General features: G+C 38.2%; 1 protein-coding gene across 2 annotated transcripts in view; it reads right to left on the bottom strand.

Moving 5' to 3' along the window:
* cdh22 (cadherin 22) overlaps positions 1–13,105 on the bottom strand; it is a 96,722-nt gene that overhangs the window by 7,701 nt on the left and 75,916 nt on the right. For both annotated transcript variants that reach the window (XM_028575564.1, XM_028575565.1), the window contains 2 exons: positions 3,583–3,700; positions 221–370 (listed from right to left, as the gene is read on the bottom strand). In XM_028575564.1, coding sequence (XP_028431365.1) covers positions 221–370; positions 3,583–3,700 — 268 coding nt within the window. The remainder of the gene's footprint in view (positions 1–220; positions 371–3,582; positions 3,701–13,105) is intronic.

Consider the following 13,105-nt stretch of genomic DNA (forward strand, 5'->3'; position numbering starts at 1 on the left):
ATGTATATATTATATTTTCACCCAGCTGAAATCCCTCTTGAGGGCCATTTGTCTGCAGATTTGTGGCCTTGTGTTATTTTGCTTTCCACAAATATAAGCTGATAAGAACTGTTTGCTGACCAAACCAGTGGCACGTAGATGACTTTTTTAGCACTGCTGATGCAGAAGGTGACAATGATGATAATGTTAATGATGGCGCAGCTCCTATTGTAGCTCTCACCTGCGTCACAGCCACAGACATGGATGGTCAGGGTGCCTGTGGAGCTGAGGGAAGGAGGCCCGCTGTCAACCACCAGGATAGGCAGGAAGTACACATTCTGCTCATGGCGGTTAAAGCCTGATCGCTGGGTCTGGATGCCAGCTGTGTGGTCTGGGTGAGTGGGTGCGAGTGTGTCAGGGGGTGGGGGTCAGAAAGAGAAGGAAATAGCAGAGAATTACACATGAATGCCTTAATATTTTGAGACCTAAACCACTCCTGTCTGCTCACTGATGTCTGTTTTTTTTAACCAGGCTGCAGTAGAACTGATGAAACTCCATCCAGTGAGTTCTTTGAACTCAACACTGTACTCATGGACGTAGAAACAAGTGGGAGTGTCGGCCTATTTGATTACTAAAATCATAGTTTTTTTAAGACTTGAAATTTGTCAATGTAAGATGTTTGCCTAAATGCCTAGATGTTTGATGTTTAAAATAAAAATGGAAGCAACTTCATCAAGAAATGGTCAAATGAAAAGAAAAGCACCATCCTTGTTATACATAGTCTCAATAAATCATGTGCCATAATGCATAGTTCAAGGACTCCAGATGAAGGGTGTCAGGACTGTCAAGTTTAACTTAGGGTTGAACGATTTCACTGTGGAAGAGAACTGCTTTTGTGCTATTAACATTTATCATGTTCTTTTTTTTTCAGCAAACAAAAACAGGAAAGAAAATGAGTGAGAGAGTCACTGTTTGAAATTAAACTTCACCGGTGTATATATATCAGCCCTCTCCCGGAGACATAGATAAATGTAACACAGAATACAGGAGGAGGCTTTGACAAATAGAATCAGAGAAGCTTTGTGGGTAGACTTGCGGATACCAAGCAATCCATCTCGCAGAACATATATCACCGTTATCCATGTCGCCCTACAGCTTCTCTGGCTCATGTAGAACAATCTTTATATTACTGTTTACTGTATCTACAAGAATGTTACGCCCCTGAGTTTGTCCTTTTTGACTTTAACACAGCATTTTCTTCCACGGCTGTCTGCTTTAGAAAAATAGATTTTTAACATGAAACTGCTTTATTCAGTTTTTTTGCCCGGTTTTTACAGTGTTTTTTTAATCACTGGTGGTGGTACTGCATAGTACTTTATGATGATGTTGTATCACTTTAGTGTTGCCATTCACGCTTTATAAATGTCTCCCACAGTGGAATATGTGCAAAAAGGCTCTCGAAATGTTGTCCCTGACTGACCAACCCACATACAAAAAAAATAAGAAATACAAAACCTTTCACAAATGCGTGGAATGAAAGAAGTAAAAGTAATCCACTAAAAGGTGAATTTCTTTTTTACTTCAGCTTCCCATCATATGACATTTTTTGAAAGCATGATGGGGGACATTTTCCAGGTAACATGATGGCAGTTTGTGGTGTAGGTTTTGCTCTGCAGACTGCCATCAACAACTTAAAAGAGTTTAGCAATATGGGAGGGGCTTTTCATCATTGTGTGTCAAGGCTTGGAGACAGAACACCATGTGAGGCCATGATGGGGAAAAGAGGAAGTGACAGATTGAAAGTGACAGGCTGACAAATGTGTCAATGAAAAGATACACCAGAGTGGAAAAAAGAGGGGTGGGAGGATCAAAAGTCTGTGTGGGGTTTTGTTTGTCTTTTACCAAAATACATACATGGTCTGAGGTAGTGTTTTTGTTCATGAGTACATATGTCTTACATATATATAAACAAATGTGTGTATTTGTGTGTGTGTTTGTATGTTTGGGTATGTTGGGGAAATGGGGCAAAAGTTAACATGATACATTAAATCTAAGCAACAATATACTGTGACATTTAATGAGTTTCCCTAATCATCTGCATACACACAATCACAGAGAGGTAGTGGTCTGCATGATGTTGTGGTGTGTGTGTATGTGTTATGCACTGGTGTGTATTACCCGAATGTGTACAAGACAGAAAGAAAGAGCCAGAGGGACACTTCTGTCGTACTTCTTCCTGAATGTCTACACACACGTGTGTGTACTTTACACAAGGCCCGTATTATGTGTGTATCCATTCACATGCATGGGAGCGGGACTGCAGCAGGCCTCATTGCCTTTTCACACTATGACATTTCCCTTGCTAGGGCTGCTCCCTGACATTTTCCCGGTGTCAGATCAATCTTGATTTAGCCAGATGTCACATTCACTTTGGTACACATCCTTAAACGAGGGATCTGCAAGCGCAGACAAGCTTAAAAAAACTAATCTTCCTGACAAAGCAAAGTCATCACTGGGGAGCTCAGTGATTTTAATGTTTCCCTACATTGTGCAGATATGTGTAAATGTTGAGTTTTAACGGAATGCCATTTTCATGATGACACTTGAGAAAATTAGCTGTAGGCTGTTGACATGCTATTTAAGAGGAATCAAGAAAAGATTATGTGTTAAATAAAGTGTTCAAAAAAAAAAAGAAAATGAAATTAGTATAAAATGCTATTACTGTGGGGAAAAAAAGCTCAGCTTAGTGATGCAGTTTGTACAGTCGAGCAAACTTCTTCAGACAATTTTAAATGAGTACAGAGTGTCAGGCATGCAATGGCACACATCATATTTTCCAATAGTATCACTCTGCTACGAGGACAAGAACAGGTGTTGTTTATCCAAAAATAATAATAATAAAAAAAAGTATCTGATAATCTGGTGCATGCCAAGGCACAAAAAAAACTTTGCATTCGCTTTTTTTTTATCAAAATCTTCTGGTAGTGTACTCGTTGAATTGTTATTTTAAAAACATCAACCATCTGGCACATGAATGAGGTAACTAAAATACAAAGTTTTTTAAACTGCATGTCTTTTAAACTAACTCAATATTACCATAAGGTCCACATTTGCAGTATGCCCTCAAGCATTTCACCAAATGTACTCAGAGCAACACATTCTCATGAAAGGGTCTGTATGATATTGTACGAAAATGTATACACACCAAAACGTATGATATCCTACAAAATTAGGAGAGCACCGGCTGGTCACGTTACGCCGGCTGGTCACGTGACGCCGGCTGGCTACGAGGTAGGCTACATGACGCCAAGTGGCAGTTGCTAGTTGTTTAAGCTGCTACAAAGCTTTGTGACGCTGGCTACAGACCTTCGTTGTATCAGGGGTAGTTGGTGGTTCACGTACCCGAAAAAAGGGGACTTTGAGCCGGGTACAGAGCATGCGAGCTGCTGGTCGTTTCGGTCGGACATATATATTCGGTCCACAAAATATGACCGTTTTGCCGTGACAAAAGTTAAGATTAGGAAAAAGATCATGGTTTGGATTAAAACACTCCTAAGAAACAGGCATTTCCTGGGTGAAAACATAGGACCTTCGCCCTCTCACCTTTGACATCCCGCAGGGTGAAGTGTCGATTGCTGGAGGCTTCAGGAGCCAGGGTGAAGTAGAAGCGATGATCAGATTGTGGCTCGTCTCTATCCACTACACTGATGGTGTGAATTAGCTAAGAAAAAAGAAGCAACCAAAGCAGAGAGGGAAATAAAAGGACAAGAAAGAAAAGAAACATAGGTTAGATTTTCTGCTCAGATCCACTCAATAGGAACAAGAAAATGAATATGAAAAGCACTTTACATTTTACATTTCAAATGCCTCTTTCATGAGGGAGGGAGTGAGGTGGAGTGAGTGTACTTGGATGCATGTGCATTTCAAAGGGGCTACAGTCACAAAGAGATAAACCTTTGTTCTCCAGAAAGTTGACACAGGAACATAAAAAAATGTCTTAATGTTAGAAATGCAAAACTATCATAAAATGCCTCACTAAAAAGCCTTTTTTGAACAGAAAAGGAACAGGATATTCTTTGAGGCTACCATATTTGCTGTAAGAAATAGCATACACTAAGTGCAAATGTGCAGAGCAACAGAAAGGAAGACACAGAGACCCAATGAGGTTGTCATCCTCCAATCTAATGCTATATAATAGTTGAAAATTTCCCATGAGATGCACCATCTCGTTTTCGAGGGGGTCCTAAACAATAATTGAATATACATTACAATCATAATTACATACAACAGTTAACAAAACAGAAACAGACAACAAAAACAGACATAACAAAAAAAAAAAAAAAAAAAAAAGAAAAACAGAATTAGTCCGTCATAATCAAGTTTGTGACAAAATAAAAATGATTCTGAATACTGCTCATAATAGAATAGAAAAGTTGTTATGGTGTTGTAGAAGTTTAAAAACAGGTACAGTTGTTACTATAATAAGAAAACAGGGCATTTTTAAAGAAGTGGAGATATTGAATGGACCGAATATTTACAGGTAAATTATTCCAGTCTGAGGGGGCTTTAAAGCTAAAGGCTTTCTTAGCTGTTGAGAAACGTACAGCAGGGACAGAAAAGAAAAGTTGTGTAGAGTGTCTCAAGTGATAGATAAAAGAGAAGGGTACGATAAGCTGTTTCAGATAACTAGGGTAATTGCAATGTATACATTCATAAATAAGCAGCAACCAATGCTGATGTCTTCTTATTGAAGGTGATGGAAGACCAAGTTTTTCATACATGATACAATGATGAGTAGTAAAAGGACATTCAAGCACAAATCTACAAATTCTATTGTAGGCAACATTGAGTGGAAGCAGATTAGTGCTGGATGCAACCTGATATACAACATCAGCATAGTCCATAATTGGTAAGATAAGTTGTTGCGCAAGTTTCTTTCTAACAGTAAGAGAAAAACATTTTCTGGATCGGTAGAGAACACCAATACCAAAATTGATTCTTTTTAAGATATAATCAATATGATACTTAAATGAGAGCTCAGAGTCTAGCCAAAGTCCGAGGTATTTGGTATGTTCAGCTTTTTGCAGTAAACTACCATCAAAACATGTAATTACACATGTGTGACCTTTTAATTTGGATTTGATTGTCTGTGGAGTTCCAAAAATCATAATGTGAGATTTAGTTTTGTTAAGTAGTAATTTATTTCTTATGAGCCAATGTTGTAGGTTATCAAAGTCAGACTGCAGAACTGATTCAATTTGTAATAGATTAGTTTTGGAAGTGTATAATACTGTATCATCTGCATAAAGCTGAACACAACATTCAGAGAAGATTAATGGAGGGTCATTAACAAAAATAGAAAAGAGAATTGGACCAAGAGTTGAACCTTGAGGGACACCTCATTGCTGAATTAATATATCGGATTTGCATCCTTGTATCATAACACATTGTTTTCTGTTATGGAGATAAGAATTGAACCAGAGTAGTGAATTGCGTGACAAACCAGCAGAGAACAACTTATCCAATAGCAAGTAATGATCAACTAAGTCGAATGCTTTTGTTAAATCAACATTGCATTTATCAAAATAATGGGACAGTTGATCGTAGATAATTCTTTCAAAAACTTTTGCAATAGAACTGATAATTGAAATTGGTCGATAATTATTGGGATCAAGAATATCACCACCTTTATGAAGTGGAGTAATACGTGAACATTTCCATATGGCGGGTATTTCACATGTGGATAAAGACATATTAAAGAGGTCACATATCGGGTACATAATGATATGATCTGACAGTTTGAGAAATCTGGTTTCAATGCCATCCAACCCAGGACCACTGCTCATTTTTAGAGCATTGATTGCAGTTTGTACCTCCACAGGTCTTATATGCTTGAAAGAGAAACTATGACTGGGCAGGAGATTATTTAAATGGCAATCTTTAAAAAGATTGGGAACTGTAGCTGAAGATACCTGAGAAAAATTTTGATTGAACGCTTGTGCAATTAGTAGTGGGTCTTGTAAAATTATATTATTGACTCTAAGTTTAGTAGGTAAAGATTTCTTAGATGTATTAATTATATCTTTAATTGTATTCCAAAACTGTTTAGGATTTTTAAAGTCATGTGCAAAGGATTCCTTATAATAACTAGATGTAGCATTTCTGGACATAGTTTTACTATAATTTTGCAATTGCCTATACCTTTCCCAGTCGGTCGGGTCTTTTGTTTTATGAAAGTTAGCCCAGGCATGATCTCTCTGTCTAAATATACTTATAAGGTCAGATGTTATCCATGGAAGATGCGCACCCTTAACTTTAATGGTTTTCATGGGAGCATGTTAATAAATTCAGAATGTAGGAAGTCCCATGCATTATTTACATCTGGAATAAGATGAAACCTATCCCAATTAATTGAAATCAGGTCATTTATGAAATAATTTATATTTAATTTCTAGTAATAGTAATCTACATTCAAAGATAAAACTCAACTGTAATCCCATTTTGAGAACTTTGTGTGGACACAATACAGTGAGATTTGATTCACTGTGAGCTGAGCAGACATCAAACAGCCTCTGGAGATTCTTTCACCTTAACACAGGCCTCTCGGTGACAATTCATCCTCCTCTCATCCTATAAATCTGCAGCCAGCATCAAACCACAAGCTGATAAATAATATTTTCACATCCGTCAGCTCTGTTTCATCCGCTGCCACCACACTATGTACACATATTTCTTATTATTTTCCCTCACTTTTGTTAGCACAGTCTCGCTAAAAAACAAAAATATACTATTCAGTGTTGCTGAATGAATTGTTAACATTTTTAAATGTCAAAATGTTCTACATGAATATTAAAAAAACAGCAGACCAACAGCCAAGCAGCATAATGAGCCAAGTTAAAAGATGTTTTGGCTTAAAAGGCTTTAAAACTAAACTTGAATCCCCTTGAAACATTATACTACATTTTATAGCAGTGTCCTGAAGCTATATAAACTGGAAATAACTAATAACTAATTTTTCCAAAAATATGTAGTCCAATAATATAATCCATAATCAGTTTGTCAGTCAGATAGTGTTTTGAATAATGCTTGCTTGCCTTGAGCTAACAAAAGCTATTATATTCTATTGTGTGTGTGAGAAAAGAATATTCATATTTTGCCTGAGAATATTTCAAAGCTTTATTTTCTTTTGTTTAAATAATCAGTCTATTCTTTTGATAATACATTTGGTGAATGATGTGATTTTTTTGATTTTTCAACAACTACTGTTGAGAGATGTCAAGAGCTGATGTTGCACACCTAAAGCACTGTGGTAATAATACTATACCTTTCACAGAGCTGATCTGATTATCCTAAAGTTATATAATGCTATGAAAAATAGTAAATCAACATGTACTCTGCAATTTCTTCAAACAACAGCATTGTCATTTTAGTGTTGAGTGTCAGATTGGATTTCCAGACGCACCCAAAGACTTGCAGTTTCACAGGAAGTTACATTTAAGACAAGTTCTTGGCAGAGACTCTAGGAACTTAGTAGGCCTACCCCTCCTGGCCAAGAAACAGTGAATTTGTTGTTTTAGTTTGTTTGTACGAATTAAACAAACAAATGTCTTAATTAATGAGCTGAAGAGGGACTGGTAGGCTAGTTTTGCAACGTTTTCAGTCATTGTGCTAAGCTAAGCTAATCAAGCTGTAGCCTTATATTGAATAAACAGATATGAAGAGTGGTATCGATGAAAGCGTGTGAATGTATTTTCCAAAATGTCGAATTATTCCTTTAAAGGACAGTTTTAGAATGATTGAATAGCAGTAGCACACAGCATTACAAAATACTTTGTAATTCAGTAAAGTCTGCACAGTTTTGTATGCTTATGTCTCTCTTTTTATCCCAAACGTGTGCTGTGTACCGTATCTACGTACTGCTGTTGTCTATCACAGAATGCAGCAAACTTGTAGCACAGATGGCAAATGTCATTTTGTCAAAAACACAATACCTGTTTTTATTCTGGTTTACAGGAAAAGCTGGGTGCTGCCACTGACTTTATGGAAGCTCAGTTTCTTTATGTTCCACGTTTTCTTATTTACACGTCATGTATTTGTTTAGCAACAGTTCATCCCACTCCTGTCAGCCTTTACAAGTATCGGAAGCATAACTCCTACTGCACACACAGTCAGCTGTTCACTCTTGCCTATTCTACACAAAGACCTTTCTTTACTAAATATATTCCTTCTGAATTTGAACAATTCTACATTCCTTAATAATCAACTGAAATAGCCACCACCCATCAATAAGTTGCATGAGGATGAATAAGAACACATCAAGAGGGTCAGGAGGCTCATGGAGAGATTTATCCATCACACACATTGTACTTGACTATAAAAATTGTGAACGTTTGGGAAAAGAGACTGAGAGAGGCAATCCCTGTGACATCCACCACTGGCTGTTTTCATTTTTGTAAAACCTTGTAAAAGGACCCCCAAATACATTTTGACTTGGAAGTCCACGAAATACAAATAATAATTAGTTTTTGCTAACAGTGGTCCTAACACATGTTCTTTTTCCTGTTGTTAAGCAAGACTAGTTTTATATTGCAGCGAAACCTCTGTTTTTCTCTCACATACACAGTTAGGGATCTGCAGCGACGCACATGACAAACAACTCCCGGAACTATTATTAAGTGAGGCGTTTCTTAGAATGATTAAAGCATGGTGTTCGATGGCTGTAATTCCTTTGTCTGGTCTCACAAAACCTTACGGTATCAGATAAGATCGAGGGAAATATATCAAACCATTACTCAGCTGTTACGATAGCAGTCTCCTATTTAAGGGGCAGGATACTTATACAATGTTAAACACGGCTTTGTTTACTGGACTGAACTCTTTTGTCATTTCCCCTCTACCTCTCTGCCTCTTCAGCCAGCTCTTTCACATTCAAATTCATCACTGAATTCCTTTTCCTCTCATTCCTTGGCCTTTGCTTTTATCTTCTCCAAACTATCTCCCTCTCATACCTCTCCTTTCCAGAAAGATGTGTCACTCATTAATCATCTACCTGCAAATTGATTATTCAAACAATACTGTAGATATACTCCACAACCTTCTGGCACATCAAGACATCCGCTTTATTGTGTAACTTTTAAGCTCATGTTGCCTGTCTGTGTGAGACAGCCTCATTCCTTTAGAGCTCTGCACATAACTCTGAATTATGAGCCTGAGCGGGGGCTATGCAGTACTGTGACTAAGCTACTGCCTAGCATACTTCCGGGCCACTATTGTACCTTCACAATAAACAGCTCCTCACGTTGCATCACAGACACAAAACAGGCTTAGTCATACCCACAGCTCAGGGAGGTTGTTTGGGATATTACGGCTTACTTTGTAATTACAAAACGCTACGGCAGGATTTCAGGGTAAATCACATGCTTCTTCCTTAGCGCGCCGGAAATTCTGCACTCGAGAAACACACAAAAAACACATGGAAATGAACCAGGTGTTACAGCCTGTATTTAGTGTTTATAAAAATATCATTACATGCCATCTCAAATCTTACCATGGTCCAGATTGCTATACTTTTATGAACTATGATGGCTTTTATTGGCTCTGATTAATAGCAAAATAAGTTGTGTGAAAGGTGTAATGCTGTCCAGATTACATTTCTCTTTAACATATCAGACCTTATTCATACTGTGTTGAATGTATCTGCAAAGCGTGACTGCTAATGTTTTCCAACTGGATAGCCAACAATATCGATGCTTGGCAACTAAAATATGATTAAGGTACTGTATATTTAAAGTTAAGCAAATAAAACCAATTTGTGAAGGGTTGAGTACAGTGCAATACAAACATGTTGGTCAAAACACCTACATGTATTGTTTTCACTGACAATTGTTGGCACATTAAAGTACCACTCTTCTGTTTCCCAGCTTCAGGATGCAGCAGTGCATATTTTTCCCATTTTCTACCTGGAGTGGCACACCCACTTCCAGTTCCATGATTTGTATGGTGCGCCAGAATGTGCCAGGAGCAGTGTATTTTCCCCATCATGGTAAGAGTTAGTTTAATATTACACTACTTCATGCTTTGCACATTACCAACAAGCACAATAGTTGAATATTAACAACCTTTGTAGGAGGTTGAGGGGTTGCAAAAGCTGCCACACTACTGCATGACTAACTCATATGAGTTACTGTACCATGCGCTTCTAAGTTTCATTATTCCAAAGACCACCACACATCCAGTCAATCCACAGTGATCTATGAAGAATCCAAGTGTGCTGTATGCCAAAGCGGGCCTCGTCTTATCTTCTCATCATTCTTCGGAGCCCTTTATTCCGGTCTGAAGGTAGAGGAATAATGAGCAGAAGAGAAGACACTTAAAGCAAAAGCTTTGTCATCAGCGGAGAGATGACTCTACTCATTTCTTTGAAGAGATATGAACAGCAGTGAAGATGTAGTTAAGTGAGTCATGATCTGCGTCCTGCAACTCTGCCCTCAGCAGGGGGACACTCAGGCGGCATCTCGGGGTGAGTGCAAACTGCTGAGGGGAGGCAGAGAGTGAAGTAAGAGAGTGAAATGAGAGAGGAGCAGAGCGAGCGTGTGGGAGTTTATCGAGCAGCTAGCGAAGCTCCCTCAAGCAAAATCACCTAATTAGATTTCTATCTAGCAGTCCCCTTTCCTGACCCCCTTAAATCTCTTGCATCTCTGGAAAGCTAGAAGGGGAGACTTTCCCAAAAGTATATCCCATCTGCACTTGAGGTGTCTGAAAGGTCAAGGTTGCGAGAGGGAGGCAGCTTTCTTATTCGAAGCAGAAATCAACCATTTCACGATGGCAGCTTGGAGGTAATGAATAAATAAATAAACAAACAAACAGACAGCCACTTAAAATGTGCTGAGAGAGGTTCATCTCTGACGCCTGGAATGCATTATAAGCGTCAGAGGTGTGTTTTCAAACGCATCCATTATTTTCAGTGGTAAAAAGCATCCTTATTGTGTCCAGTGGAGCATTAAATGTCTCAATGCACTGCTCTGAACTCAAAAGAAAGAGCTAAAATAGGATTAAAAGCCAAGCTTTTTAAGTAATATATATACATATATATTTTACAAGTTTAACAGACATAAACCATGACAACCCAAGTTTGATATTAGTAATCAGGGGTGCAGTACTACGCGCCCCTCTGTGCATCCGTTGGAGCAGTCACCCACTCATAGTCTAATAAGCACGGTGTCTGTTCCCCGACTCAGATCGGTTAAATCAAAGGTAAACAAAAGATGCGCTATACTTAACAACCTAATTGGAATTAAAACGACTGCAACGATAGAACAAAATAGGAAAATTAGATGTGGACTATTAAATATTAGATCTCTGTCTTCTAAAGCAGTATTGGTAAACGAGTTGATATCAGATAATAACATTGATTTATTTTGTCTTACTTACTTACCTGGCTGGGCCATGAAGACTGTTAGTCTAAATGAAGCCACTCCTCCCAGTCATATTAATACTCAAATTCCTAGAGGCTCAGGCCGAGGAGGGGGAGTTGCAGCCATCTTTGATGCAAGCCTGTTAATTACTCCTAAACCTAAATTAAATTATAACTCCTTTGAAAGTCTTGTTCTTCATTATATTCGTTGTTATTTACAGGGCTCCAGGTCCATATTCTGAATTTTTATCTGAATTCTCAGAGTTTTTATCATGTTTAGTCCTTAAATCAGACCAAGTACTTATTGTAGGTGATTTTAATATCCATGTGGACGTTGACAATGATAGCCTTAGTACTGCTTTCAACTCATTACTGGATTCAATCGGTTTCAGTCAGAGTGTGCACAAGGCGACGCACTGTTTTAACCACACCCTCGACCTTGTGCTGGCATATGGTATTGAAATTGAGGATTTAATAATATTTCCGCAGAATTCGTTATTATCAGATCATTCTTTAATCACTTTCGAATTCTTACTACCTGACTATATTAAATTAGATAAAAGCTTCTACACCAGATGCTGACAGTGCTATAGCTAAATTTAAAGAAGATATTCCAACAGCATTCGACTCTATGTCATGCCTTAACATAACAGAGGACCTCTATGTTAACCTCAGTCCCTCTCAAATTGATACATTTGTAGACGGTGCTACGACTTGCCTACGGACGACCTTAGACTCCGTTGCTCCCCTGAAAAAGAAGATGATGAAGCAAAGGAAATTAGCACCTTGGTATAACTCCCAAACTTGCAAATTAAAACAAATCTCGCGAAACCTCAAATGTAAGTGGCGTTCCACAAAAGTGGAAGAATCCCGTTTGGATTGGCAAGAAAGTCTCAAAACCTATAGGAGGGCCCTAAGAAAGGCCAGATCAGACTATTACTCATCACTAATAGAAGAAAACAAGAACAACCCAAGGTTTCTTTTCAGCACTATAGCCAGGCTGACAGATAGTCACAGCTCTACTGAGCCATCTATTCCTCTAGCTCTGAGTAGTGATGACTTCATGAGATTCTTTAATGATAAAATTACAACAATTAGAGGTAAAATCCGTCACCTTTTGCCCTCAACTTCTAACGGTTCACCTTTAAACGCAGAGTCGCTAGAAATAACGACTAGTCTCGACATATACTTAGACTGCTTTTATCCTATAGACCTTCAACAATTAATGTTAAAGATATCCTCAGCTAAGCCATCTACCTGGCTCTTAGACCCCATCCCAACGAGATTACTCAAAGAAGCGTTACCCGTGGTAAACACTTCATTACTAGATATGATCAATATGTCCTTATTAACAGGTTATGTACTGCAGTCATTTAAAGTAGCTGTGATAAAACCTCTTCTGAAAAAACCCACCCTCGATCCTGAGGTCTTAGCAAACTATAGACCTATATATAACCTTCCCTTTCTATCCAAGATCCTTGAGAAGGTGGTTGCTAATCAGTTAGGTGATTTTCTCCATAGCAATTCAGTTTATTTGATGACTTTCAATCAGGATTTAGAAAGCATCATAGCACAGAGACGGCACTGGTGAAAATTACTAACGACCTTTTAACTGCTGCAGACAGGACTTGTCTCCATTCTTGTTTTACTAGATCTTAGTGCTGCATTTGACACTATTGACCAGTGTTGGGAACGTTACTTTAAAAAAATAAT

This window comes from Perca flavescens, chromosome 4 (genome assembly GCF_004354835.1).
Source record: "Perca flavescens isolate YP-PL-M2 chromosome 4, PFLA_1.0, whole genome shotgun sequence".
NCBI classification, from domain to species: Eukaryota; Metazoa; Chordata; class Actinopteri; order Perciformes; family Percidae; genus Perca; species Perca flavescens.